Here is a 24,416-nt window from a genome sequence, read left to right on the forward strand (position 1 = left end):
AACGATACAATACTGAAGCATCATCACCTTTTGTATCATTTGTTCGTTTGTTTTTATCTTACTGCGTTTGTCTTTCATTATTAATGCAATACCAAGATGACTCGGTTTCGACACGGTATCTTGTGTGTAAATATATACTAATAAAAAATACAAATACAAAAACAACGTCTACTTAATTCAATCCCTTCTTTTAAAACTAATCTGTCATTAAAATAAATTCTTTTGATGCTTATAATTGGTTCTTCAATGTCTCTGTTAAACTTAAAAGGAGCGTATTAAACGACAATTGAATTTCACTTACCAAAAACATTTGATGACTTCGGAAGATTTTAAGGGCACACAAATGATTAGGAGACTCTCCTGCATCTGCATCGTTCAATCAAATTTATTTAATTTAACAGTTTATTCGTTGCTGCGTAAAATGGAAAAACTAGCGCCACTTATTAAATAGCTAGCAACACAGTGGTGCCTCTTGTGGCAGAATTCAGAAACTCCAATCGGGGGTCCGTCCAGCGGCAATTATAGTAAGTGGTAAAAAGCTCAAACTACTAGCCAAACAGTAGCGCCTCTCGTGGCAAAATTCAGAAGCTCCAATCGGGGATCCGTCCAGCGCCAATTAGTAAGTGATAAAACGCTCAAACTCCTAGCCAAACAGTGGCGCCTCTTGTGACAAAATTCAGAAGCTCGAGTCGACGATGCGTGCAGCGCTAATTAGTAAGTGGCAAAATGCTCAAACTACTAGCCAAACGGTGGCGTTTCTCGTGGCAAAATTCAGAAGCTTCAATCGAGAATTTATATCCATAAAATATTCTTTTTTATCATAATATTTGAATTTTGTCCTATTTTCGTTCTCTTGGTCGCAGTTTAGATCGACATAATTTACTTTTCTTTCCAGTAGGCTCCATTAGATTTTTAAATGTTTATTAAATGTATCAGTATTAAATACATGATATAGTTAAGATAACATGATCTAAGCGCAATTATAATTACAAATAAATTGTCCGCATTTATGTCATTTCTTTGTACTTAAATCTCACATAATAGTTTGAAACCGAAGGGAAATGAACGGAGAAATGATTTGAAATCATATCTCAAATACAGAAGATGTAATACTTGATAAACTTTCATGATACAAGAACGGAAAAAACTATTTCACAAGAGAATACATGATTTTCAACGGATAGAAGGCACAGGATATAACGTTAAATACCACGAACACGTAATTAACATCATTTAGCTACACACATATGTTTTATATATCTTCTAAACATATGCACTTTTCAAGGAAAAATTTAAACAATATAGAATATAACCAAGTGAATGCAGATTAATTTAACGGGCCGCTGGAGATTGTTGCATGCACAAGGATAAATACAGATGTATACGTATGCTAATTTGCATTTGATTATCTTAAATTTCAAGATAAACTTTAATAACCTGTTGTCCCACTGCTACCTCCTTCTTTCTCCTTTTTGTGTCTTACGTTTTTCCTTCTTCTCTTCCTTCAGTTGTTTCTGTTTCTCTCTAAATTAAGAACAATTACAATTGTCATGAAAAAATTCAGAGTTTCATAGTTTACCATTCGTGTTGTTATTATTTCTATTGCTGTAGCTTACCGATCTTCTTTATCCTTTTCTCTCTTCCTCCGACTATTTAATTTAGCTTTTCCCCTCCTGTCTTTCTCTTGTTGAAGTATCGCAGCAGCATTTGTATTCTTCTCAATTCCACAATCTCCACCAGTTTCATCATCTTCTTCCCCATCGTCGTCTCTATGATCTTCATCAGACATTTGACTGTACTGTGCAAGAATGGTCTCTCTTATTCTTCTCTCTTCTTCGGTGTAACTTTTCTGTGTGGTAGTTGGCAAAGATTGTGATTCCAGCATCTTTGCCAATCTGACATCCACATCTTCCATCGGTCCTTTCGAGGTATCGGTTTCTTTGTCTGGAAGCCATTTGGTCCAGGCACTTAAAATTTCTGTCACATGACCACTGATATTATCACCCTAAAATTCAACGGAAATTAATGTTGTAAACTTTATATATAGATCTAGTGTTAGTAATATTATGTATCACTATGTATTCCTAAACAATGGATTCAATTATTTGAGTCATAAATAATTGATTTCAAATGATTGAATATCAAAAAATGCTTCGCTTAGTACATTTTTGATAGATTTAAAACATAATTATTAGTCGGATGAGTAGATTTGTGAAGGCAAATAATATTACACAACAACAGCGGTATTTTGTGCTTCAACCAATATATTAAAATATTAAAGTGCAATGAAATTGATAACAGAAATTAAACACGCAGGCAAGAGTGAATCTGTGTAGACACGTGCAAATCAACAATAGAAACAATTACAATAGTTTCGATTGTTATTTTTGTCCGGCTGATAAAGTTGGACTACGAACAGCAAGCGCATTCTAACCTCACAGTCCGAGTGCTCCTCACCGTTATGGCAGCGAGTATGCCTTCGAGGGCTTCGGTCTTTTCATCCTCCGTTTCATCGCCTTCTAAAATTCCTTTGATGTAAGATCCAAATACTCCTTCATCAGTATTTAAAGCCTGCAGCTTTTTACTAAGCCAGTTATCGAAACAGTTAGTTGCAACCGCCATATTCGGCTTTTTCAATTTTTTCAGCTCGTCTATTGGCAACACTTAAGCTTCGCCATTGCAACAAGAAGTATTTCAATAGAATGGAAATGAGTTTCCATACCCGGGTTTTCGGCGTACTCGGTATAGTGCTGCCATCGTAGCGATGCGGAACCATAACTAACGTAGTTTCGATCCATGTTTTACCAAGACTCGGGATCTGCTGTTATTACAATAATGGGTCTTATTTTAGTATACTTTTCATGCTCCTTAAGCTGGCGCACCCATCCTCGCCATTTTTAAGAAACCTGATCACTGACTTCTAGTCAGCTGATTACTGACCACTGGTCAACTGAACCTTGACCACTAGTCGACTGGCTAATTTCTACGAGGCGAAAGAATAAGTCGACCAATCAGAGCGAGGCAGTTTCTGTTCCATGCCTCAATACTGGGCCCCTGGCAAAGCACAGTGTGGTGATGCAACACTGTGGTATTTTCTAGTAATTTCGAAAGCATGGCCACCGCTTTGAGGTTGAAGCTCGCAGTTCAATTAGGAAAATCTCTTTCAAGACCGCTCAGACGGAATTTCGAGAAAGAGTTTTTGGAGAGAAAATGCCGCAGACTTTCAAGTTGGTATATTTTTATGTGTCATTTCTATTAACATTGCAAATTGTCGATTTATCAACGCCGGAGTTAGAAGACCTTTTTGTTGTTTTGATATATTTTGTAGTGCATCGTTGAATTAAACTGTATATAGATTGTTTTTGTTTAATAATTAGATTATTATAAGTCCCCTCGACTTTTCTGTAATGATGAAAATGTACATTGCGTTACAGCAAATTGTCCAATAAGATGTTACTCTTCGCAAGCCGCAACTCAAACTACAGAAACTCATAATATCATAAAGGATACAGAGAAAGCAACGGGTATGATAGAATCTGTTTCATTATGTTATAAGTAGATTGTAAATGTTTGATTAATTTCCAATAATTATATATTTATACCTCTTTTTAAATAGGAGATGCAGTTAAACATGAATTTCAATCAGAAACTCAGATGCTTCTGCAAATTGTTGCCAAGTCTTTGTATTCTGACAAAGAGGTACTTTACATGTGCGATTTTTTTATTAAAACACAGCAGTTCCTCAAATATAGTACTTTTCAATAATTTTATGGTATTTTCTATTAGGTATTTGTTCGTGAGTTGATCTCTAATGCTAGTGATGCCCTAGAAAAACTACGTTATATAAGGTTAAGTGATAATGAAGTAGCACAGGCAGCTGGGGATAGAAGCTTAGAAATTCATATTGCTACTGATAAGCAGAACAGAACACTTACTATTCAAGATACAGGGATTGGTATGACTCGTGAAGAACTGATATCACATTTAGGAACTATTGCCAGATCTGGATCGAAAGTAAATATTGCTCGAATGTATTAGATGTTACTCAAATGTGTATATTTTACACTATTATCAATTGCAGGCTTTCTTAGAGAAGTTAAAAGAAAACCAAAATTCTGGGGATACATCTCAAATTATTGGTCAATTTGGAGTTGGTTTCTATAGCGCTTTCATGGTTGCTGATAAAGTAGAAGTATACACTAAATCCTACAAAGCAGACGCTGAGGGACTTTGCTGGACATCCGATGGGTAAAAGATTAAATAATTATCTGTAAAAATAATTGTAGCTATATACCAAACCAATTATTTTATACACAGATCAGGTACTTACGAAATCTCAGCAGCTGAGGGAGTTCAGCCAGGAACAAAAATTGTGATCCACTTGAAAGTCGATTCCCGTGAATTTAGCGACGACGTTACAATTAATCGTGAGTAGATTCAAACAATATTCTTGTCTTTTAATTGCTCATTATTTCAATGCATTTCAGGTATCATTAATAAATATAGCAACTTTGTCGGTAGTCCCATTTTTCTTAATGGTAAACAAGCTAACACGATTCAACCGTTGTGGATGCTCGATCCGAAAGAGATTACGCCACTTCAGCATGCTGAATTCTACAGATTCATTGGGAACTGTTTCGATTCCCCGCGATTTATATTACATTATACTACCGATGTCCCATTGAGCATTAGAGCATTGTTGTATTTCCCCGAGGAGAGACCAGGATTATTCGACTTGGCCAGAGACACGACTAGCGGCGTTTCCTTATACAGTCGTAAAATTTTAATCAAGAGCAAGGCAGAAAATATTTTACCAAAGTGGCTACGTTTCGTTAAAGGAGTCGTCGATTCCGAAGATATTCCACTTAACTTGAGTCGAGAATTGTTGCAGAATAGCACTTTAATTGGGTAAGAAGCAAAGCAACTGGTTCTAAAAGAAAACACAAATCATCGATGGTTCGATTAATTTCTATATATATTTTTACATTCTAGAAAATTGAGAAGCGTTTTAACGATGCGTATACTGAAATTTTTGAACGAACAATCTCAGAAACGGGCTGTAGATTTTAATAACTTCTATAGAGAATATGGCCTCTTTTTAAAGGAGGGTATCGTTGTCAGTAATGATCAAAAGGAAAAGGTAATATTTTCAATAAAATATTATTTTCAATGTCTTTTAATACCATTAATTTACAGGAAGAAATAAGTAAACTTCTAAGATTCGAATCGTCTGCAATGTCACCTGGAGAATTAGTTAGCATACCAGATTATTGCAAACGTATACCTGAGGATCAAAAGAACATCTATTACCTATCAGCACCGAGGTAATAAACTAATTTTTTAATCATCCGAGTTCATTACAATTTAAGAAGTTAATTAATCCTAACATTTTTGCCCCATTAGTCGAATTTTGGCCGAGCAATCGCCTTACTACGAATCTCTGAAGAAACGTAACGTGGAAGTATTATTTTGTTACGAACCGTATGACGAGCTAGTTTTAATGCATCTAAGACAATATCAATCCTATTCACTGACTTCTGTCGAGAAAGAGATGCGCGATGAATCGGAGTCGAGCAAATCGGATAATTTAGGTGGGTAGATAACATTACAATGATTTTATAATTTCTCTAGCACAATCGTTTGAATATTTTCAAAATTCTTTCAGGTTTAATCAATCAGGAAGAAATTGACAACCTGATTGCTTACATGAGAAATGTTTTACCAAAGAAAGCATACGATATTAAAATGACTACTCGCCTAGAATCTCATCCCTGTGTTGTCACAGTGAAAGATATGGCAGCTGCAAGGCATTTCGTCCGTACGCAGACCCACCAACTCGACGAAGAGATGCGGTACTCTGTTCTACAACCACGCTTCGAAATAAATCCTAAACATCCTCTAATCAAAAAGCTTTCTCAGCTGATAAAAACCGATACCAAACTGGCCGACCTCCTCATTGAACAGGTACTATTTCCGACTGCACACTTATTTATCCCACATTTCTAAATTATTATCATTTATTTTGTATGCTAATACTTATACTTTATTTGTGCCAGTTATTCATGGGTAGCATGATCGGCGCTGGTCTGATCGAAGATCCCCGGATACTGTTGACACCGATGAACGAATTGCTGACTTTAGCATTAGAGAAACACTAGTTGATAATTAATTTAAAGAATCGCCGGCGACGCTAGTTGGTAAGTTAATTTAAGTTATTTTGTATAAATTACGAATAAACCAGTTGTTTTGTAAGCATCTTTCTTGCTGTTATAAAAATCATTCTATGCGATAGTTGGTAATGTTCAATTAAATAAAAAAAACTATGGAGAGTCGAGGTGTGGTATCTAGGAAATAATTGTAGCCGTACAAAATCATAGGCAAGATTGTTTTCTTTATTACAATAGGTTGATCTTGTACAAATTAATTATAGCCTTATAATTATAACAAGTCAAGTTCCTCACTGTCTGAAAGATTCCATGATAAATCGATATGTATCCTATTAGCGGGGCTAAAGTGTTTTACGGTGAATTTTGGAAGTAGTACCCACAGAAAGTTTCCTTTTTTCCCTCGTTTCGTTCGCCTAAACATCTTTCGCAATAGTACGATTATGGCAAGTTCGTGATTGAATGAAACGTAAAATGGAACAGTTTGTTAGTCTGTAAGAGTTGTAGTCGAATAGAGAAATCATAAAATGAGAGTCGTTGTCGACAAGCATATTCCAGAAATAAAAAGTATATTTGAAAAAACATTGTTAATGGACAGTCGTATGTTTCTTCGATCAATTCCGGTTTGCTTGAATCGAAATCAATAACCGTACCACCCTTTTGTAGGAAACGTTCCATTTACAAAACGCAATTAATATCACTAATCAATCAGAAGCTCTACAAAATATTGCGTGTTCTTTTCCTTATCGTTACAGTCGAATCGTTTCGTCGCTCCTAAGACCGATCGACTCGATAGATCCGCAATTAAAAGATAAACCTAATCTTAACGGTTAAAGAAATTCACTGTGCTTCGACGCAAACTGAAAGTTCCACTGCTTTTGGCTTAGATGTTGTTCTTCCCGATACAATTTGTTAAGTTAAAACTGTACAGTGTCCTTATTCTCATTCTAATATAGAATAAATTGTCTAGGGTCAATTGTATCCGCGTTGTCCGTTTCCGCACTGAAATTTCAGAGAGTGGAGGCACAGCTATTTATCGAGCTCACGCAATTAACGAAACAATTATTTGATCATCTTGCACGCCCCTTGGTCGAACGCAAAGAAGAAGTCACCCTGTTTTCGCGTTTTTCTTTTAACGTTGGCTTTACTCATTTATCTCACCGTACAAGCGGCGTAAATATCGATTCAATGCACACCTCCTGTCGCCATTGCGTCAAGTGAAATTTTATGCTTAAAAATAAAGGATTGTTACACCTACGTACGTTATATCATTTCACAGCACCATCCTCCTTTTTCCGAACGTACCTTGAACTTTTTCCATCTTATTCCTTTTTAGCTTGAGAACGATTATTCCGACCTTCGTATCATTTGTATTCGTGCAATTCTTTTCCAATGAAATTTTTTACGCGTTTCAGACAATTAAAAAGTTCACAATACGTTTTTTCAGGAGGACAGAGTTTTAGAATAATATAAAATACAAAGCTTATTTCCAAGAGGAAAATTTCGCTTGGGAAACAGGCGACAGAACGTAACATCAATCCAATAATTAAACAAAAATGGCTGGCGTCCGTTGCCGGACAGGAACATAAGAAGAGATAAAGTGTGAATTTTCACGGGAAAAGTACTACGCGTACAAAGAAACAAAGAGAAAATTAAAAAGAGAAAAAAAACACATATGTATACACGTATAGGTATTATATATATAAAAACTCGCGTACACTTCACCGAATATTTGTAAGCTGCCGCTAGATTACTTTAATTAAAAAAGTATTCTCCATGGAAGTACACAGTGTTCTAAAGAACATTTAGGCACGGAAATAAGTTTTTCTTTGATCCTTTGTGTGTCGGCTACACAAATCAATCAATGGAAAATGCATTGTTTATAAATATGGCATTCAACGATTGGCAGTTTTAAGAAACGTCTCTCGTTTTTTAAGAAACAACATGGACAGATTCGGAGGATGAGATTAAAAATCGTGTGAGAACTATGAGTAATCGATTAATGAGCAGCTGCGCGCGCGTGTCGCGTACATGTGTCGTGTGTCTCTGTCTGTAGTTGTGTGGATGCGTGGGTGTAATGTGGTTTGCTGAGCAGTCTTATCAGAGAGTAGATGAAAAAATGTTAAAGCGTGATGTAAGTAGTAGCACCATGTATATGTATACGGCTATGTTTCGTCGAGAACCGATGGTGACCGGATGAATGAAGTAGACAAATTTCCCGAGTGAACGAAAACAAAAAGAAAGGAGATTATTTCAAAAAAATATCGTAGCAATAATAATAGTAATAGTAATAATATTAATAATAATGGTAATAATAAAAAAAAAAGAAGGACAAGACAAGAGAAGAGGGGGTAAAAAAGTAACGGAACGTTGAACAAACGGAACGTTGACTTAGCTTATAACGTACATACGAGGGAGGAATACTGTCCTCCGTATATCTTGCTCGGTTTCATCCCTTTTTATAAAACGTCGGATAGGTAATATTACAATCATTATGATACAAGTCATAGTATTTGATCATCGTATAAACATTATTATCATCACAGTAAAAATATTCTCATTAATCTGTTTTTCTTTTTTCTCTCTCTCGTTCTCTCTCTCTCTCTCCCTTCATTTCTCCAGCACTTATTCTATCTCGTGGCTCGCCGCAGATAAACGCAGGCATACGGCGCACGCGATTAATAGAATCTTGCACTCCTCCTGGAAGCGGAGCGGCCGCCGTGCTCATTTAAATTCTTCATTTCCCTTTTCACTAGAGTCAATTAATTCATTTTTTACTCGCTAGACTACGCTGTTTACTTATCGTTTATTTAATTATTTAAGTAGTCCGTCGCGGGTTCACCTCGTACGTAACCAAAATAATGTCCGGTTAGCAAATAGTAAAAATACAGAAATGTACCTATGTACCATTCTTCCATCATTTTGTTTCTCTTTATCACTTTCTCTCTCTCTCTCTCTCTTTCTCTCCTTATTCTCTTTCCTTCTCGGTTTTTCGTCGCGCTTGGAATCATGTAGTGTCTCGCGGTTCGAACGTCTCCAGTTTTTTGTTTTAAACGATAGGTCATTAAATAATAGTCATTGGTCTGACGCCGCGGTCGTGTTTAACAGTTACTCACCACAAGCAACAAATTCCATCCTTAAGTCGAGATAACTCCTTATTCCGTAATAGTTGCGCATAGTTGCCATAATAATATAATATATCCATTTCGCTAAAACCTCCATCCCCTTTGGTAGAATACAAAACGTTCACTCTGTCAAATGAATTTTGCTTTGAATGGTCCACGGCGGAACTAACAGCGATCCAGACGATCCTCGCGATCCCCCGACGATCAAACTGAAAACTCTGTTTCGCGGAAAATGAAGACCTTGCTCCCGAAATATCGCGTTTTTCCGCGTCTCGCCGTTCCATGGAATTTCTTCGAGGAATTAAGTACTTACGTCAGTACCTAAGCTCTACCTACATAGGAGATTTGAGGTACGATGTACCAGCAAGGGGGGCGAACGTTCATCGTTGGCTCACGAGCAGATCCTGCATCCGGCAGATCCTCTCTCCAGTTTTTAGCGAAACTTCAAAAAAACACAGTCTTAAAATTATAAATTCGTTTTTCGTCTGAAAGAAAAATTCGTCTAATCCTTATAGTCTCTTCAGTTCTAAACTTAATCTTTAGCAAAAATTTAAGAAACGTAAAATTTCTAATTCTAAACTTATTCACTCGTTTTCCAACTGAAAGAAAGTTTCGTCTGGACGATGATCCTCGCATGTCCCTTTTCTTAAATTATAATTTAAAAAACAAAGGTAAAGCTATTGCAAAGAAGCAAAGTGTTGATGCAAGATGTCATCAGCATACGTATAGAAGTTCCAAAGGTCTTTTCGTTTTCAAATAAGGTGAATTTAAAAAGACGCGTTCGAATGAGAAGAGAAACCATGAAATATTAGTCAAAAGCCGATCTATTCGTTTGGAGAAGGACTTTCGGTGCAGTCTAAAATGTTCTGAAAATGTGAATCGAACCAGATGCAGGGTCCGCATGTCAGTCGACACCATAGGGCGTCCGCCGCTTCCTTAAATCGTAGCTGCCTCTGTACACATGCATCTCTCACGCTCTCTCTCTCTCTCTCGCTCTCTCTTGCTCTCGTTTCTCATTCTATCTACGCTGATAATGTGTGTGTGTGTTTATGTACAAAAATTGTCGTAATATTCACAAGCATTCGCACTCGAAGTCTTCCTCAAGAAGCACAGAAGAACACGATCACGTTCAGTTGGCTATGGAACGGTGTCATCACCGCCGTTTGTCACACCGAGGTCTGCGTGATACCGTTCCCGGACAACCATAGGCGGCCGTTGCTCTTCTGCTCGGCGATCTCGTACTCGGAGTCGTCGATCTCGCATAGGTTCGTGGACAGGTCGCTGTTGCTGGTCGCGCCGCCCAGCAACGAGTTCCTCTCCTCGAGGGTGGTGATCACCGAGCCGATCTCGTCGGCGTCGTCCCCCTTGTGGCATCGGTTCCGTCGCGTGCTCGGGAAACCATAAGGCACTACGTCGTCCTCTTCCTCCTCCTCGTCCGATTCCAAGGTGCTCAGACGTCCGTTCAGAGGGTTCGTCTCGTTCTCCGTGTCCGTGTGGATGTTGTAGTGTGGCAAGTACGAGTTCGGATGACGGAGATAGCTCTCGGAACCCTTGTACTTGTATTCGCCCTCGCCACCGCTGTCCAACGGGTTCAGCCGTTGCGTCTCCGGGCAGTGGTACTGCTCCGAGAACTCGGTCCCGCATTCCGAGTCGCCGACGTACTCCGACTCCTGGTCCTCGTTCAAGGTCTCGATGTCCCTCGCGGGATCTACAGAGCCGTGCACTGGAAACCGATCGACGCGTTAGTCAGATTTGCCGGTGATATTTCGACCCGGGGTCTCTCCGAGCACCAGAGTTGGGCAGTCCTTCGATTTAATCGGGGATCACGAAGAATTTTCGAGCACCTACTAGGACCTAGTTTAGAACTCGCGATACCATCGGCTTAGAGGCTTTTCTATAGTCAAGTAGTTTTTGCCCAACTCTGGACAGCGTAAAATTGTTAGAGACGTGGAAGCAATCGGGGGTGTAGTACGCTAGAAAGCAGTAGAAGTTTGAGACGCATGATTAAGCAGCGATAAAAGTGATAGGAAGGCGTGTCATTTTGCTAATTATATACAAAATATTTGCCACTGTAAGTGTGGTATGAGTGTCACATTTTATCATATCCCTGGGTGAAATATTTTGCCCAATTACCGCATCGCGCCGATAGAAATGGCAGTTTACGGTCGCTTTGAATTTGTCTTGTAAACGGAGGATGTAATCGGAAAGAAATACTTGGCTCGAGGTATTCGCACTCGTGATATCGGATAGCGCAAATTATATAACTGCAGGAATTAAAATTGAGAGCGGTAGCGAGAGTGACGATAGTTCGTGGTTAATAACGCAGGTGCTAGTGAAAGCAACGTGCACGCCACGGCGGCTACTCACCTGACGGTAGCTGATGAGTGTTTGATTCGTTACTCTCATTGCTGTGGAAGCTGGACGAGTCTGGAACTTCGCTTCCGGGTACCTCCGTGATGTTAGGTAGGGGGTTTTGACTTGGCCTAACCCAGTCTGAGCAGTCCCAGTGATACCCTAAAAGCATTGCAGACAACAACTGTACTCCGACACGCTACATGCGACGATCTAGCGCCGCGATACGGAGCGGAAGTGATAGAAAAATAATCGTAAGTAAAAAGAGAAGAAGCGTGTGTGTCCTATCTTTGTCTCCGCGGATCCGTGTGTTCGCGTGTGCGCGTGTATGTGCTTAAGATCCGTTGAAGAGGAAGAGTAGTAGAATTAAGAAGTAGAAGTTCGGGGGCGGAGGGTTAAAATAAAATAGAGACTGGCCAAGAGATGGTAGATACAGCGTGAAGCAAAGCGACCCAAAATCATCTGTGATCACGTATCGTCAAACGTTCAGGCATACTAGTTACTCGGACTTACCACCGACAATACGAGGATCATCCTCGATGGACGTCATGGAGGTCACGGAGGTCCCACCTCCATGAGGCACGCGTCGAGAAGAATTTAGTAGAAGTCCTCCAGTGGTCAGCTCCGGTACCACTGGGCTCGCTCGTTTCAGGTCTGTTAGCGCACACAATACGATACACCAGTGTTAATTTCAATTCGCTACACGCCCAAGTCAGCATACTCTTCTGGTTATTTGTATCAGAGAAGACGGAATAGGAAACGGTGCTGGGTGCAGGTTGTGAAGTTCTGTCGCTGCGTGCCATTCCTCGTCGCGGTCTCGAAGGGGTTGGGATCGTGTCATTCAATGAGTTGTCAACTCATTGTCCTTTGACACGGAAATCTACTTATCTGGCCAAGGAAGGGTGTGCTTCGTTAGGTTCACGCATACGAAATGTCCGATTTTCCGAACCTTCGACTTTCTTGCCTTCATTATTTAATAATAAATCTACCGATCGCTAAGACCGATGCGTTGCTTCGTAAGAATGACAGGACTGAATTTATTATAAATCTTGAAGTTAACTAAAACGCCTAGAATCGACTGGCAATTGCTTTAAAACTGATTTTCTTGTGCAAATGTAAATTCTTACACGAGATCAATCGTAAATAGATTGACCAAAGGCCGACATTTTATGCGCACGAACCCACTGGGTGTTTTGCGTTAGGTTTTTCTAACAAGGGTCAGGCTCATTCTACTGGTCTCGCTTCGATCAGGCGAGTTACGCGAGTCTCGTACTACTTTTTCCACCAGGATCTATTCTACTTGTCTAACCAGGGACTGACCTCTTCTACATGGCTGCTTGGAACTGGGTTAATCTACTTGGCTGGCCGTCAGCCAACACTGTCGCAATTTTCTTATAAGAAACTGACCTTACATTCTGCCCTCGAGCAACCTGTACTCTCCAAGGATCATCATCGTCTGCGTTCCCGACACGTTACTCTACTTAATTCACTGGCATCGTGTTACGCTCTACTTTATTAGACTAGCTAATTACAACCTTGCTTTACGATTACGATAATCGGCAGAATGTCGACGCTAGTTCTAGGAGAAAGATAATTGGCTGGAAACAGTCGCAATGCCGGTTCTACTTCTATATTTTATTTAATCATTTTTTTGGTCCTCTGCATTCGATTCTATGGAATTTAGTATTCTACAATATAAAACATACCGAAGCTGATGCAACCCAGATTCGATATACATTCGCAACAGTTGGCTAGATCTTTTCGGTTTTTCGCGAACGATCCGGCCAGCTTGAAACAGTTATCGTTAGTTTCTGTTGAATCCCTGGTAACGATGAATCTCTCCGATCGACCTGGTACCGAAGGTAACGCGTCGCCAACCGCGAACAAGTTAGAGAATTCGAAGATAGCGAGAGACAGAGATGGGAAGGTCGGGAAGAGGAGTCCACCAGGATGTGTGAATAAAGGAAGTAGAAGAAGAAGAAGAAGAAGAGAAGAGAAGAGAAGAGAAGAAGAAGAAGCTAGTTCCACCCACGATGCATGCCGCAAGCGAAAAACAAAAGTAAGAAGCTACGATGAGAGCGAGGGGGATCGTCAGCAACGCATACTACTCACCATTCTTGATCTTGGTCGTGTCCGTGATGAAGGAAGCTAGTTGCATCTGTTCCTGCCAGGTCGGCTTATGCAGGCTATCCGTGTCGCTGCCTGTCGCGTTTCCGCCGACCGGGTTAGCGAGAGTTAGGGACGGAGGGGGTACGGGGGTGGTTCGGTTCAGGTTTCTCAAATAGTCTGGCGGGAAGTTTTCTAGCTCGTCGCCGGCGCTACCGTAGCTGCGCAGGGTGTCCAGGTTATTCAGAGCGACGGCCGCCGAGTTACCGTAGGCGGCCGGCTCGTTGTTCGAGCTGGGAGTGTAGGAGGCGGGTCTGGGAGGGCATTGGGGAGGTTCTCTCTGCAAACAAAGAATCACACGAAAACCTTAAACTCGATGCACGCTGCACTCGCCGCAATGGGGGGTTAAGAGGGTAGTACGATGGTCGCAAACCAAAAATAAACGGCGTCGAGCCAACGAAAGTATATAGAGAGTACACTCTACTTGCCCTCTACTCGCTGGCACTGGATTTAAATGAAAATCGAAACGATCGGAAGCATGCGTTTAATCGTCGGTGCTGGCAAAACGAAAACGGAACAAAAAAATAGAGCAGTACTACGGCGAACGCGCGGTACCTGTATGACTTCCAGGTTGCTCAGCTTCGAGCTCCGCTTGTACTCGTGCTCGTGCGGCCTCGCCGAGTTCAGCACGATCTGCTTCCTGGTCTCGTTGTTGATGTTGTTCGCCCTGGCCCTGGTGCGCTTCATCCGGATCTTCCTGAACGCCACGAACAGGATGATCAGGAACAGGTTCAGCACCACCGCCACGCCGATCCACATCAGCTGCTCCCAGGTGATGTTGAAGTGGCTGGAGATGATGGGTGTCGAGTAGGCAGGATTCCCGCAGTTCAAGCCGGTCATGTTCGGCGGGCAGATGCACCTGTAGCTGCCGATCTCGTTGATGCAGGTGCCGCCGTTCGTGCACGGGTTCGCGTCGCACTCGTTCACGTCGCTCTCGCAACGGTCGCCCGTGAACCCTTGGCACTTGCAGATGGGTCCGCTGTTGCCTTCCTCGCAAACGCCGCCGTGGATGCACGGGTTCGGGCTGCAGTACCTTCCGAACTCGCAGCGCTTCCCGCTGAGGCTGGGTCCGGCGCACTCGCAGGTGAAGTCGTTGCTCTCTGGCACGATCTTGCACCGTCCTCCGTAAAGGCAGGGCGAAGAGGCGCAGGGGTCGGTGTCTATTTCGCAAGCCAGGCCCTTGAACCTGCTGTGGCACTGGCACTCGTAAGTGTCGCCGCCCGAGTCCTTGCACGTGCCACCGTTCTGGCAGGGCTGAGAGCCACAGATTCCAGGTGGTACCAGGACGGTGGTGGCGTCGCAGCTGAACTCGACGTTGGCGAACCGTTTCAAGACGGCCACGCTGCTCGCGCCGCTCATGTGCAACGGCACGGACACCCTGGCGATCCTGACGTCGTCCATGCAGCCGACGAAACCACGTTGAACGTCGTCGAATCCCAGGATCGTCGGGTGTTGTCTGACCTCGGCTCCCAAGTAGAGATCGTCCGACTGCAAGTTCAATATGTCGTTGCTACCGGGCGCCGACCCGTGTGCCACGTGTTTTCCATCTACCGTCAGCCTCGCGCTGTTGCTCTCTCTCTCCAATTGGATCTCGTGCCAATTCCCGTCGCTCACGTACACGCTGCTCACGCGGACCAAACCTTCGCCGCTTCCTAGATCGAACCTGTACTGCACCACTCCGTTCACTACCTCGAGAACGTTGTAGTCGACTTTGCCGGCCGCGTACATCAGGTTCCCGGTCAGCTGAACCGTCCTGATTCGCAGGGACAGGCTGAGACGATCCTCGATCGTCTGTCGAATCAGAGTCTTGGCGATTCTGTAGCGAGCGTAGCTCTTTCCACTGAAAGAGATCGAGTTCCTTGGGATGTAGCAGGACTCGTCGTGGCACTTGGTGATGTCAATGTCGCAAGTATGGCCCGCGAATCCATCGGGACACTGGCAGGAGTAGCCTTGAGCGGAGGATTCGGGCACGCAGATTTTGAACAGGGGACACGGCACCCTGGCGCACTCGTTCACTATCATCTCGCAGTGATTGCCGTCGTAGCCCTCGTTGCAGTGGCACTCCATTTTCTGCTTGTGTCTAGGAGACACGAAGCTCATCACGTCCGTTGCGACGGCCGTGATCTTTTCCTTGTCGAGCTGGATCTTGTCCTGGCAGTCCCCGTAGACGCAGTAGCCCTTGCTGCACTTGAATCTGACGATCTCCTCGACCACGAGCTTCGTCGACTCTTCCAGTTCCTCGAGTCGCTGGTTCAGTGCCTCGCGGATGCTCTCCGATGGAAAGAACCCTGGAGCTCCCAGGCTGTTGGCAGGCTTCTTCACCGCGAACAAAAGGTCGAGGTCGTTGTGCACGGCCTGGCGAATAGCTCTCGACTTGATCAGATTGGTCTCGTCCGAGGACACTTGCACGCTGATGATGACGATGTCCTTCGGCCTGCAGGACATGGCATGGCGCACGGTCCTGAGGAAGCCCTTCCGGTGGCTGAGGATAAAGTCCTCCGGACTGACTTCTCTGAACCGCACGATCACCGCGTTCTCCAGCATCTTGTCCGTTATCAGATCCACCAACACCTTCACCACGGAGTACGAGTAGAATTTCCCGTCGGTCACGCTGATGTTCACTCTGTACTCGCCAACGTCCAGGCGAGGCAGAGCCTCCAGGGTGCCGTTGATCTTGTTGATTTGGAAGAGGTCGTTCGGTATAGGGGACGACGGCACCAAATTGTACTGCAGCGTGTCGTATTGATCCTGGTCGGTCGCGTGGACCTTTCCGATCAGCCCGCCGGGGTACTCGTCCATGTAGGAATTGATGACGATCTCCAGCGGCGTGATCACCGGCGGGTACTGCGACTCTTCGATCACTTTGATCACCACCCACGCGTCCGAGTAGAGCGGCGGGCTCCCGTTGTCGAAGACTCGTATGTGCAACACGTATTTGTCTTTGACGCGGCTGTTGAACTTGGTCGCCGTGCGAAGCGTGCCGTCTTGCTCCAAGCGGAACGCGTCGCCCTCGTTCCCGGACCGGAAGTCGAAGGTGTACGGGCTGGCGTTCGGCTCGATATCCGCGTCCGAGACCACGAAGTGCAGCACGGTGTGCCCCAACGGCTTGTCCTCCTGCACCACCGCCGTGTAATTCGACAGCGAAAACATGGGTGGATTATCGTTCGCGTCCAGGACCTCGATGTTCACCATCACAAAGCTGGACAACGTCGGGATGCCACTGTCGCGGGCGTGGACCTCCAATACGTAGTTTGCGACCTGAAATGCGAGACAGAGGGTGGGGCTGTTAACCCTTGCGCGATCTTTTGGCATTTCCTGGCTCGATCGATAAATTCGTCCATTGGTTCGTCGACTGCAAATATTGCAGGACGCACCGTCTTCGTAATTTAAACTCGCGTTTTTTTATACTCACTTCTTCGCGATCCAGTGGCGCGGCAACAGTAATTTGGCCCGTTTTCTGGTCGATCGCGAATTGTTTCTGCCTGTCGCCTCTTTCGATGTAGTAAGAGACGTTCCCGTTCTCCTCGCTGTCCAAATCGTTCGCGTACACCTTAAAACATTGATTAGAAACGAAATGAACGAAGGTCGGAATAAATTATCGAGCGGGTGGAAACGGAGAGGAATTGAAACAAACCTTGGTAACTTTGTCCCCGATCTTGGCGTCCTCCTTGACGGAGGCTCTGTAAGAAACCTCGCTGAATATCGGCGCGTTGTCGTTGCTGTCGATCACGGTGATGTTCACGGTGGCGTGATTACTGAGCGGCGGCAGCCCTCCGTCTATGGCTTGGATGGTCAAGAAGTAGTCCCTGGCGCGCTCGTAATCCAGCTGTTCGACGATAGCGATTACCCCGGTCCTGGTATCGATCTGGAACTTCTTGTGCTCGTTTCCACCGACGATCGAGTAGTAAACGTCGGCGTTAACGCCGGTGTCCTTCGAGGTGGCCAGCACCCTGGCAACCTCCGTTCCAACCGCGTAAATCTCGGGCACTTTGGACGAGTAGACCTTTGCGGTAAATTCGGGCGGATTGTCGTTAATGTCCTGCACGTTGACGATCAGGGTGGTAACGTTGATCAGCTGAGGCGTTCCCTGATCCAGAGCTTGTATTGTCACGTTGTACATCGCCTTGGTTTCCCTGTCGAGGGGCTTGCCCAAGGTGACGATGCCGCTGTCGGGCGCGATCAGGAAGTGTCCGTCGGCGGAATCGACGAACTCGTACCTGATCTTGCGATTAATGCCAATGTCGTCGTCGGTGGCGTGCACCTTGGTCACCAGGGTGCCCACCTCGACGTCCTCCGGCAGCGTGGCGCTGTACGCGCGCATCGTGAATTTCGGCGCGTTGTCGTTCAGATCGGAGATCAGGATCTCCAGCTGGGACGAGCATTCCCACGACGGCTTGTCTCTATCCTGAACGTGGGCGGTCAGCGAGTACTTGGCTTGGGACTCTCGGTCCAGCTGGCCGATGGTTTTCAGCACCCCTGTTTCCTTGTCCAGGGAAAACTTGTCGTTCTTGTCACCGGTCAGGTAGAAACGCAGCTTCGCGTTCGGCTCGTCGTCGTAATCGGTCGCCAACACGGTCAAAACGTAGGTGCCAGGATGCGAGCCCTCGGACAAGACCTCTCTGTAGCGGTATCTCAGGCAGTACGGAGGGTTGTCGTTCACGTCCAGCACCTGGACCGTCACTCTCGTCTTGAAAACGTATTTGCCGTCCGTGCCAACGATCACCAACTCGTAACGATCCAACGTCTCCCGGTCCAGCGCTTTCGCCACGTACACCTCGCCTGTTGATCTAATCTGGAACTGCGATCTAAGGTCCCCGGAAGTTATGTAGAACTCGATCGGCGTGTTCACGTCCGAGTCCTTGTCGACCGTGACCAACTTGACTACCACCGTCCCCGGCAGAGCGTCCTCGTTCACCGTCGCCTCGTAACTATCGTCCACGAACGCCGGAGAATTGTCGTTGTAGTCCTTCAGCTTCACGTGCACCGACGTCCTCGCGAAGTGCTTCGGACTTCCGTTGTCCATTGCCACCACCTGCGGAAACCGGATAAGAGCTTGCATCGAAGGTTCGTCGCGACATACGTTAGCAGAAAGTTACCGTAGTTACCCTATCGGGATCAGACGACACCGTCCAACTAACTTTTTCTTTGTACTACGTAGACTTCGTAGGGAACTTTAAGAATTTGTTACGATCGAAGCAAAGGATTCTTTAGACATTTTTTTACGCTTTTCTGAAATTCGACTAAACGAGTCGAATTTTTTTTTGGGCGATAGAAGGGCTAGAACAATGCATATAAATGCTTTTGTAAAATTGAGTGGTATGCCAAAATCATTCTACTCTAAATTTTCGCAAAGTTTGCGTTGATCCGTAATCGCGCGTGAAAACTTTTTTGGACGTTTACCTGGAACTTATACTCGGGTTGCTTCTCTCTGTCGAGCTGGACCAGGGTCGATATCCATCCGGTGTAAGCGTCGACCGTGAACACGTTCGCCAGCTCGCCGATATCGGATCCGAACGAGTAACGAACCTCCCCGTTGCTCCCTAAATCGTCATCGTGAGCAATAATTTTCAGGATCGACGTCCCCTCCTCTATGTTTTCCGCCAAACTGATACTGTACGGGTTGCTCTCGAATTGCGGGGCGTGATCGTTCTCGTCCAGCACCTGCAGTGATATCTCGGCGAGGGCCGTTAGCGGCGGACTCGAGTCAGTTTCAGCAAGGACACCGATCAGATGCCTATCTTTCAATTCCCGGTCGAGCGGTTTTGCCAGAGTGATCTGGCCGTTCGAGTCGATCGTAAAAAGCGGCGAGTCCTCGTCCCCGGAAACGATTCTGTAAGTTACCGTGTTATTCGTCACGGTTTTTAGCCTGGTGATGGCGGTGCCGACGGCCGACGCCTCGGGGATGAAGAACTTGTCCTCTTTCCGCTCGAACAGGGGCGGCACGTCCTCGTGGCCCATGATGTAGATGCTCAGGGGGACGTCCGCGTGATGTATCGTGGTGCCCCTGTCCTCCGCGCGGATGAATAGCTCGAACAATTGATTCTCTGTAAAGACAGAAACCGATTCGGTGCGCTTTGGTACATGCATCCTAATCTGGTATCAAAGATCGTGACGAATCGTCCCGGCAGATAGCCTCGTTGTAGATTCACGAGGAACGATCCCCAACCCGGAAATTCGAAACATTCTGATACTTGGATGATATTTAGAATTCACATTAAAGGGTGCAAAATAATCCTCGAATATTCTAGATGAAAGGTAACCGAATATTTGAGGGTTAATTTCTTAACTTGAATTGATGCAAGCAAAAAATTCCGCGATACTCGATGCAATAGAATTTTTTTAATTTCCGAGTGGGACATCCGTCGTCGCTTTATTTCTATACAGAATTAGTACTCACCCCACGGCATAGCACTCTTCTGCAAAAACAGGGCTCCGGTGTTAGGGTTGATACCGAAAAGGGCCTTGGCTTCCGAAGTCTGTGGCTCGTAGATCGAGTACACGATCCTAGCAGCGTCGTCCTCGTCGGCATCTTGCGCCCTGACTTTGAGGAACGGGGTGTTCAGGCTCAAGTTGCCGTGGATGCTAGCCTTGTACTCCCTCAGCAGGAACACCGGCGAGTTGTCGTTCTCGTCCCCAACCTTGACCTTAACCATGACAAACCCTGACCTGCCGCCGCCATCGGTGGCCATCACGGGTATCTCGTAGAGCTTCTGCTGTTCTCGGTCCAGCTTCTTCCTCGTGACGATCTCGCCGGTCAGCCTGTTGATGTCGAAGATCTCCTTCATCATGTCGGAGGGTATAGAGTAGGTGATGCTGCCGTAGTCGCCGAAATCGTCGTCGGTGGCGATCACGCTGATGACCAGCCGGCCCGGCAGCTGGTTCTCGAAGACCGTGACCTCGACCACGGGGTTGGGGAACTTGGGGTTGTGCCTGTTCGCGGGCAGTATCTCGATCTTGACGCGCGTGAAGCTGGTGTAGACGTTGTCGGTGACGGACACGTTCAGCACGCTGAGCTTCTTCTCGCCGAAGTTCTGCATATTGATCAGAGAAATGATGCCGGTCGACTGATCGATGTTGTAGGTCTGCTGCTCGTTCCCGCCCACGATCGTGTACGTAAGCTTCTCGTCGACGTAATCTGGATCGCTGGCGGACACCACCGTCACGAACTGACCCCGTTCCGCGTGCTCCGACAGGGAACACGTGTACGACGGCTGCTCGAACTTGGGCGGGTTGTCGTTCATGTCGATGACAGTCACCCAAACGTGAGCGGTGCTCGAGAGACTGGGCACGCCGCGATCGATCGCGATCACGGTGAAGTGGTGGGACTCGTGCGCCTCGTGGTCCAGCGATCTCTTCTGGTATATTACACCCTCCTCCGGGTCGATGTGGAACAGGTCCGTGCTGTTCTCCGTGTCGTTTTGGATCGCGTAACGCACTTGCTGGTTTATACCTAAACGAACACGGACAACCTTGTTGGATCAACTGTGCTTTCGAGTGGCAAACCGTGCGGCCACACCGATTACCGAGCACACCGACATTCCCGACCAAATTCGCAACTTCTCGACCGATCCACATTCCATCTAACACCTCTAATGTTTCTCAGATTTATTTTTCGCCGAGATATATCTCTCTGAAGCCCTACTAGAGAATTTATAAAAATAAGATACAGATCGCTATTTATTGTCAAGAACTTCCCTAAGATCAATTCTTATTTCAAGTTTGCCAATGTAAGATGTCCCGTAACCTAAGGCAGGGGGGTATAGTCTGCACAGCATGATCCATCGACACGATCCAGCTTCAACGTTCATTAAGAAGAAGGCCCGCCAAGATAATCACAATAACATTAATCTTACTCGACCGCGAGGGATCAGCTACGCTTTATTCACAGGATCGATCTCGTACCTCCTTGATATTAATTAAAAGTTTAAGGGGTCATCGGGCTATGTGGAAATAATTATCGATGAACTTTTGTGAATGGTTAATTCTTATCAACGATTACAAATGTTTTGCCTGACACACCTATAGTCTCAAGACCTGCATATTTCACTTAATGAAATTTCAATTGAAAAACTGCAGGTTCTAATAATATGATAAAGATCAAAAGGGTTATACTGGCAGGAGTGCCAGCTTTCGATTGAACGCGAAGAAGTCCAGATGGAAGCAATGATGCGAGTACTCACCGGTGTCGTTGTCCCTGGCCCTGACCCTCAGCACGGAGGTGCCAAACGCCGCAGCCTCCGAGACGGAGATGTTGTAGGAATCCTGCGTGAACTCGGGCGGGCAATCGTTGACATCCTGCACGAGGATGCTGACGAGCACCTCGGCGTAGACGCCGGACACGCTGTCGGTGGCGCGCACCGTCAGCTCGTATTGTTTCTTCTGTTCATAATCCAGCTCATCCACCACAGAGATTACACCTGATTTATTGAAGAGAAGATTGTAGACCCAAAGCACTCTATGCAGCCTAGCGTCCACAAAGCCGAGAAACTTTACGCTGTACTCCGTCGCTACGAATACACGCGCGACGAAAACATCGAGATCGATCGTCAAGCCTAAGCGCACGCTTCTTGCGGATGACGCACCGTAAAAGACACCCCAGCGCGATGCGCTCTCCGCGGGGTACCACGAGGAGTTTGTTGCTCGGTTTCGCGGACACCAAGGGACACTGATGTGGATAGACCGCGGGTTTTTCTGCTAAATAAAAATTCTCAGCATCCGTTGCAAACGATACGATTAACTCGAGAGTTGCATTTTTCTTTTAAAAATTATAGCAGGTCGGACACTTTTCTTTCCATCGGTTCACAATACAGTTGCGATTTGAATTTTTATCGTAAATACAGAAAATCCGCAGTCCAGAGATGAATGCAAGTCACGCGGTGAATATGTTTGTACAAGACGCTCGGACGCTGCGGGTGAATCTGCGAATGCTACCAAAGTGTGTGTGTGTGTCTGCACCTTTGAAAATGACCATTCGCTATGCGAGATAACAGGTTGACTGGACACTCGGCTCTATCGTCGTCGGAACCGAAGCTTTCAAGATCGTGTACTCTTCTATCGAGCGACGTGCTGCTCTAAGAGGTCGTAGAAATAGCATCGAAAATGTTGATAGCGTTCGGTTATATGCAAAACTTTCCGAGTGGGAGCGATAAAATAATTTGACCTTTGGACGGCGTTGGCCAGGTACATTTTGATCAGCATTTCAAAGGCGTCGTCTATAGCTACTTAGCTCCTGGTTTGGAATTTAAAGTGGATCTAGTTTAAATGGGTTCGCACTCGAAATTCACCCTCCTGCGAATCAAATTCACCCCGAATTACATATTTACAGAAAATTACACTCGCTCGTGAAGTTAACCGAGGCTAAACTAGACGGCATTCGTTCTAGAAAAAGCAAGTAGAACCGCTCGAACTTCGCTACGCGGAAAGAGCAAGAAACTGCAGCGCATCAGCATATTTTCGTTTTACCCCGATCCTGACTGCGTGGCTTGCACTTCGCGGGAATTTTAGTAGACGTTTTACAAGCTTTCGTTTCATCAAAGAACGGTTCAGTTACGCGCGCCATTGAACAAATGTTTCACGTTCGTCGTAGTACGCGTAGAAATTTGAAATTCCTGATAACAAATAAATCGTGCAGCAACGATTTTATAGGCGAACTCGATCGTCGAAAGGGTGAATCGATGAAGATGTCGCAGTCAACCTGTGAAATCTGAGGTGCATCTATCTGCCTCTGTCTGTAGCATCAAGCTGCATTCCCACTTGCACTGTACAACTCTCGGCGATATTTTACGACAAGATGCATTCGAGTTTGAGAAGAAAGGCCCCGCATAGCACAAGTGCAAGAGCAGGTTCAATCTACGCGTGGTCCGAAGTGCGAGCATCGCGACGCAAGGTGCAGGCACGTCATGCGAACAGTGTAAAGTTGCGAAAACCTCGGCAGATAAGCAAAAGAAATAAATAAAAATATCTCTCGAACGAGATAAAAGGGTATAAAGTGCGGAGCGTAAGGCTCGCTTTAGATACGCGTTTCAAGATGAATCACTGTTCCGAGATAACAGTACACCGCGCGTTCAAGCAACGCTGTGCTCCGGGTCCGTTTCACGGAGCTCTCCGTTGCTTCCATGTCGATAATGAGACCGGTTCGAGTTACGGTCGGGGTGGGAAACGCCGAACAAAAGTAAGAGTATGTTCGTGGAGCAAAGTGCACGACCAAAGCGTTTTCTGCCCGGTAAAAGGAGTATCGGGGTTAGCATGCCGTTAAATGTTGCGTCGTTAATAACGATCGAGCACCGTTTTCGTATCGTCTCGCAGGCTCGTGCAACGTGCTCGCCAGTGAATGGTTAGTATCCTAATGCGTGTCAGTGGATGCAGAAAGCCGAGGACGCCTCGGATCGTTGCGATTTGAAATCGGAGGCCAAGCATCATTCTCTACGATATCGTTATTCAAAACTTGTCGGCGGCGTCTCGACGAAATATATATTCCAGCGATCGATTAATCGACAGGGATTGAAAAGTTCGACGGACGAAATGTTGCTTCCGAGGAATAGAGCCGACGGTGGAATTTCGTCGAGCGTCGCAGACGATTCGGAAAAGGTGTCTGTCGCATTACGAAAAG

General features: G+C 45.2%; 3 protein-coding genes across 5 annotated transcripts in view; 1 reads left to right on the forward strand and 2 right to left on the reverse strand.

The window, feature by feature from the left end:
• Positions 1-913: 913 nt before the first annotated feature.
• LOC144474962 (coiled-coil domain-containing protein 43) lies at positions 914-2,945 on the reverse strand. Its single transcript, XM_078190395.1, has 3 exons — positions 2,458-2,945; positions 1,617-2,005; positions 914-1,524 (listed from the first exon to the last, which is right to left on the reverse strand). The coding sequence occupies exons 1-3, from the start codon at positions 2,620-2,622 to the stop codon at positions 1,452-1,454; spliced, it is 627 nt and encodes a 208-aa protein (XP_078046521.1). The 5' UTR covers positions 2,623-2,945; the 3' UTR covers positions 914-1,451.
• A 149-nt stretch (positions 2,946-3,094) lies between these two features.
• On the forward strand, positions 3,095-7,905 carry Trap1 (TNF receptor associated protein 1). Of its 3 annotated transcripts, none has more exons than XM_078186321.1 (13): positions 3,095-3,227; positions 3,435-3,524; positions 3,617-3,699; positions 3,787-4,014; positions 4,082-4,248; positions 4,318-4,427; positions 4,488-4,908; positions 4,993-5,140; positions 5,197-5,324; positions 5,404-5,591; positions 5,666-5,964; positions 6,057-6,197; positions 7,615-7,905. In XM_078186321.1, exons 1-12 carry the CDS (start codon positions 3,113-3,115, stop codon positions 6,156-6,158), a joined length of 2,079 nt encoding a protein of 692 aa, XP_078042447.1. In that variant the 5' UTR covers positions 3,095-3,112; the 3' UTR covers positions 6,159-6,197; positions 7,615-7,905. The 3 variants fall into 3 exon arrangements, with proteins under 3 accessions (XP_078042447.1, XP_078042438.1, XP_078042429.1); XM_078186312.1 differs by having other exon boundaries at positions 7,612-7,904; XM_078186303.1 differs by lacking the exon at positions 7,615-7,905 and having other exon boundaries at positions 6,057-6,252.
• Positions 6,372-24,416, reverse strand: part of Kug (FAT atypical cadherin kugelei) — a 565,526-nt gene continuing 547,481 nt past the window's right edge. Inside the window, exons 15-24 of the mRNA XM_078186334.1 lie at positions 21,988-22,224; positions 20,205-21,257; positions 19,208-19,851; positions 17,442-18,839; positions 17,220-17,357; positions 14,363-17,065; positions 13,754-14,087; positions 12,155-12,295; positions 11,657-11,803; positions 6,372-11,012 (exon numbers count right to left, since the gene is read on the reverse strand). Coding sequence (XP_078042460.1) covers positions 10,456-11,012; positions 11,657-11,803; positions 12,155-12,295; positions 13,754-14,087; positions 14,363-17,065; positions 17,220-17,357; positions 17,442-18,839; positions 19,208-19,851; positions 20,205-21,257; positions 21,988-22,224 — 7,352 coding nt within the window. The 3' untranslated portion in view covers positions 6,372-10,455. The remainder of the gene's footprint in view (positions 11,013-11,656; positions 11,804-12,154; positions 12,296-13,753; positions 14,088-14,362; positions 17,066-17,219; positions 17,358-17,441; positions 18,840-19,207; positions 19,852-20,204; positions 21,258-21,987; positions 22,225-24,416) is intronic.

The sequence above is a fragment of the Augochlora pura genome, chromosome 2, assembly GCF_028453695.1.
Source record: "Augochlora pura isolate Apur16 chromosome 2, APUR_v2.2.1, whole genome shotgun sequence".
Taxonomy (NCBI): domain Eukaryota; kingdom Metazoa; phylum Arthropoda; class Insecta; order Hymenoptera; family Halictidae; genus Augochlora; species Augochlora pura.

Excerpts from the sequence above, each read along its gene's own strand:
- Trap1 (XM_078186321.1), top strand. The coding sequence starts at position 3,113 with ATGGCCACCGCTTTGAGGTTGAAGCTCGCAGTTCAATTAGGAAAATCT. Across the intron at positions 3,525-3,616 it reads GGATACAGAGAAAGCAACGG|GAGATGCAGTTAAACATGAA; the intron begins GTATGATAGAAT and ends CTTTTTAAATAG. Across the intron at positions 5,592-5,665 it reads GAGCAAATCGGATAATTTAG|GTTTAATCAATCAGGAAGAA; the intron begins GTGGGTAGATAA and ends AAATTCTTTCAG.
- LOC144474962 (XM_078190395.1), bottom strand. The coding sequence starts at position 2,622 with ATGGCGGTTGCAACTAACTGTTTCGATAACTGGCTTAGTAAAAAGCTG. Across the intron at positions 2,006-2,457 it reads GCATACTCGCTGCCATAACG|GGTGATAATATCAGTGGTCA; the intron begins GTGAGGAGCACT and ends GTTGAATTTTAG. Across the intron at positions 1,525-1,616 it reads GAAAAGGATAAAGAAGATCG|AGAGAAACAGAAACAACTGA; the intron begins GTAAGCTACAGC and ends TTCTTAATTTAG.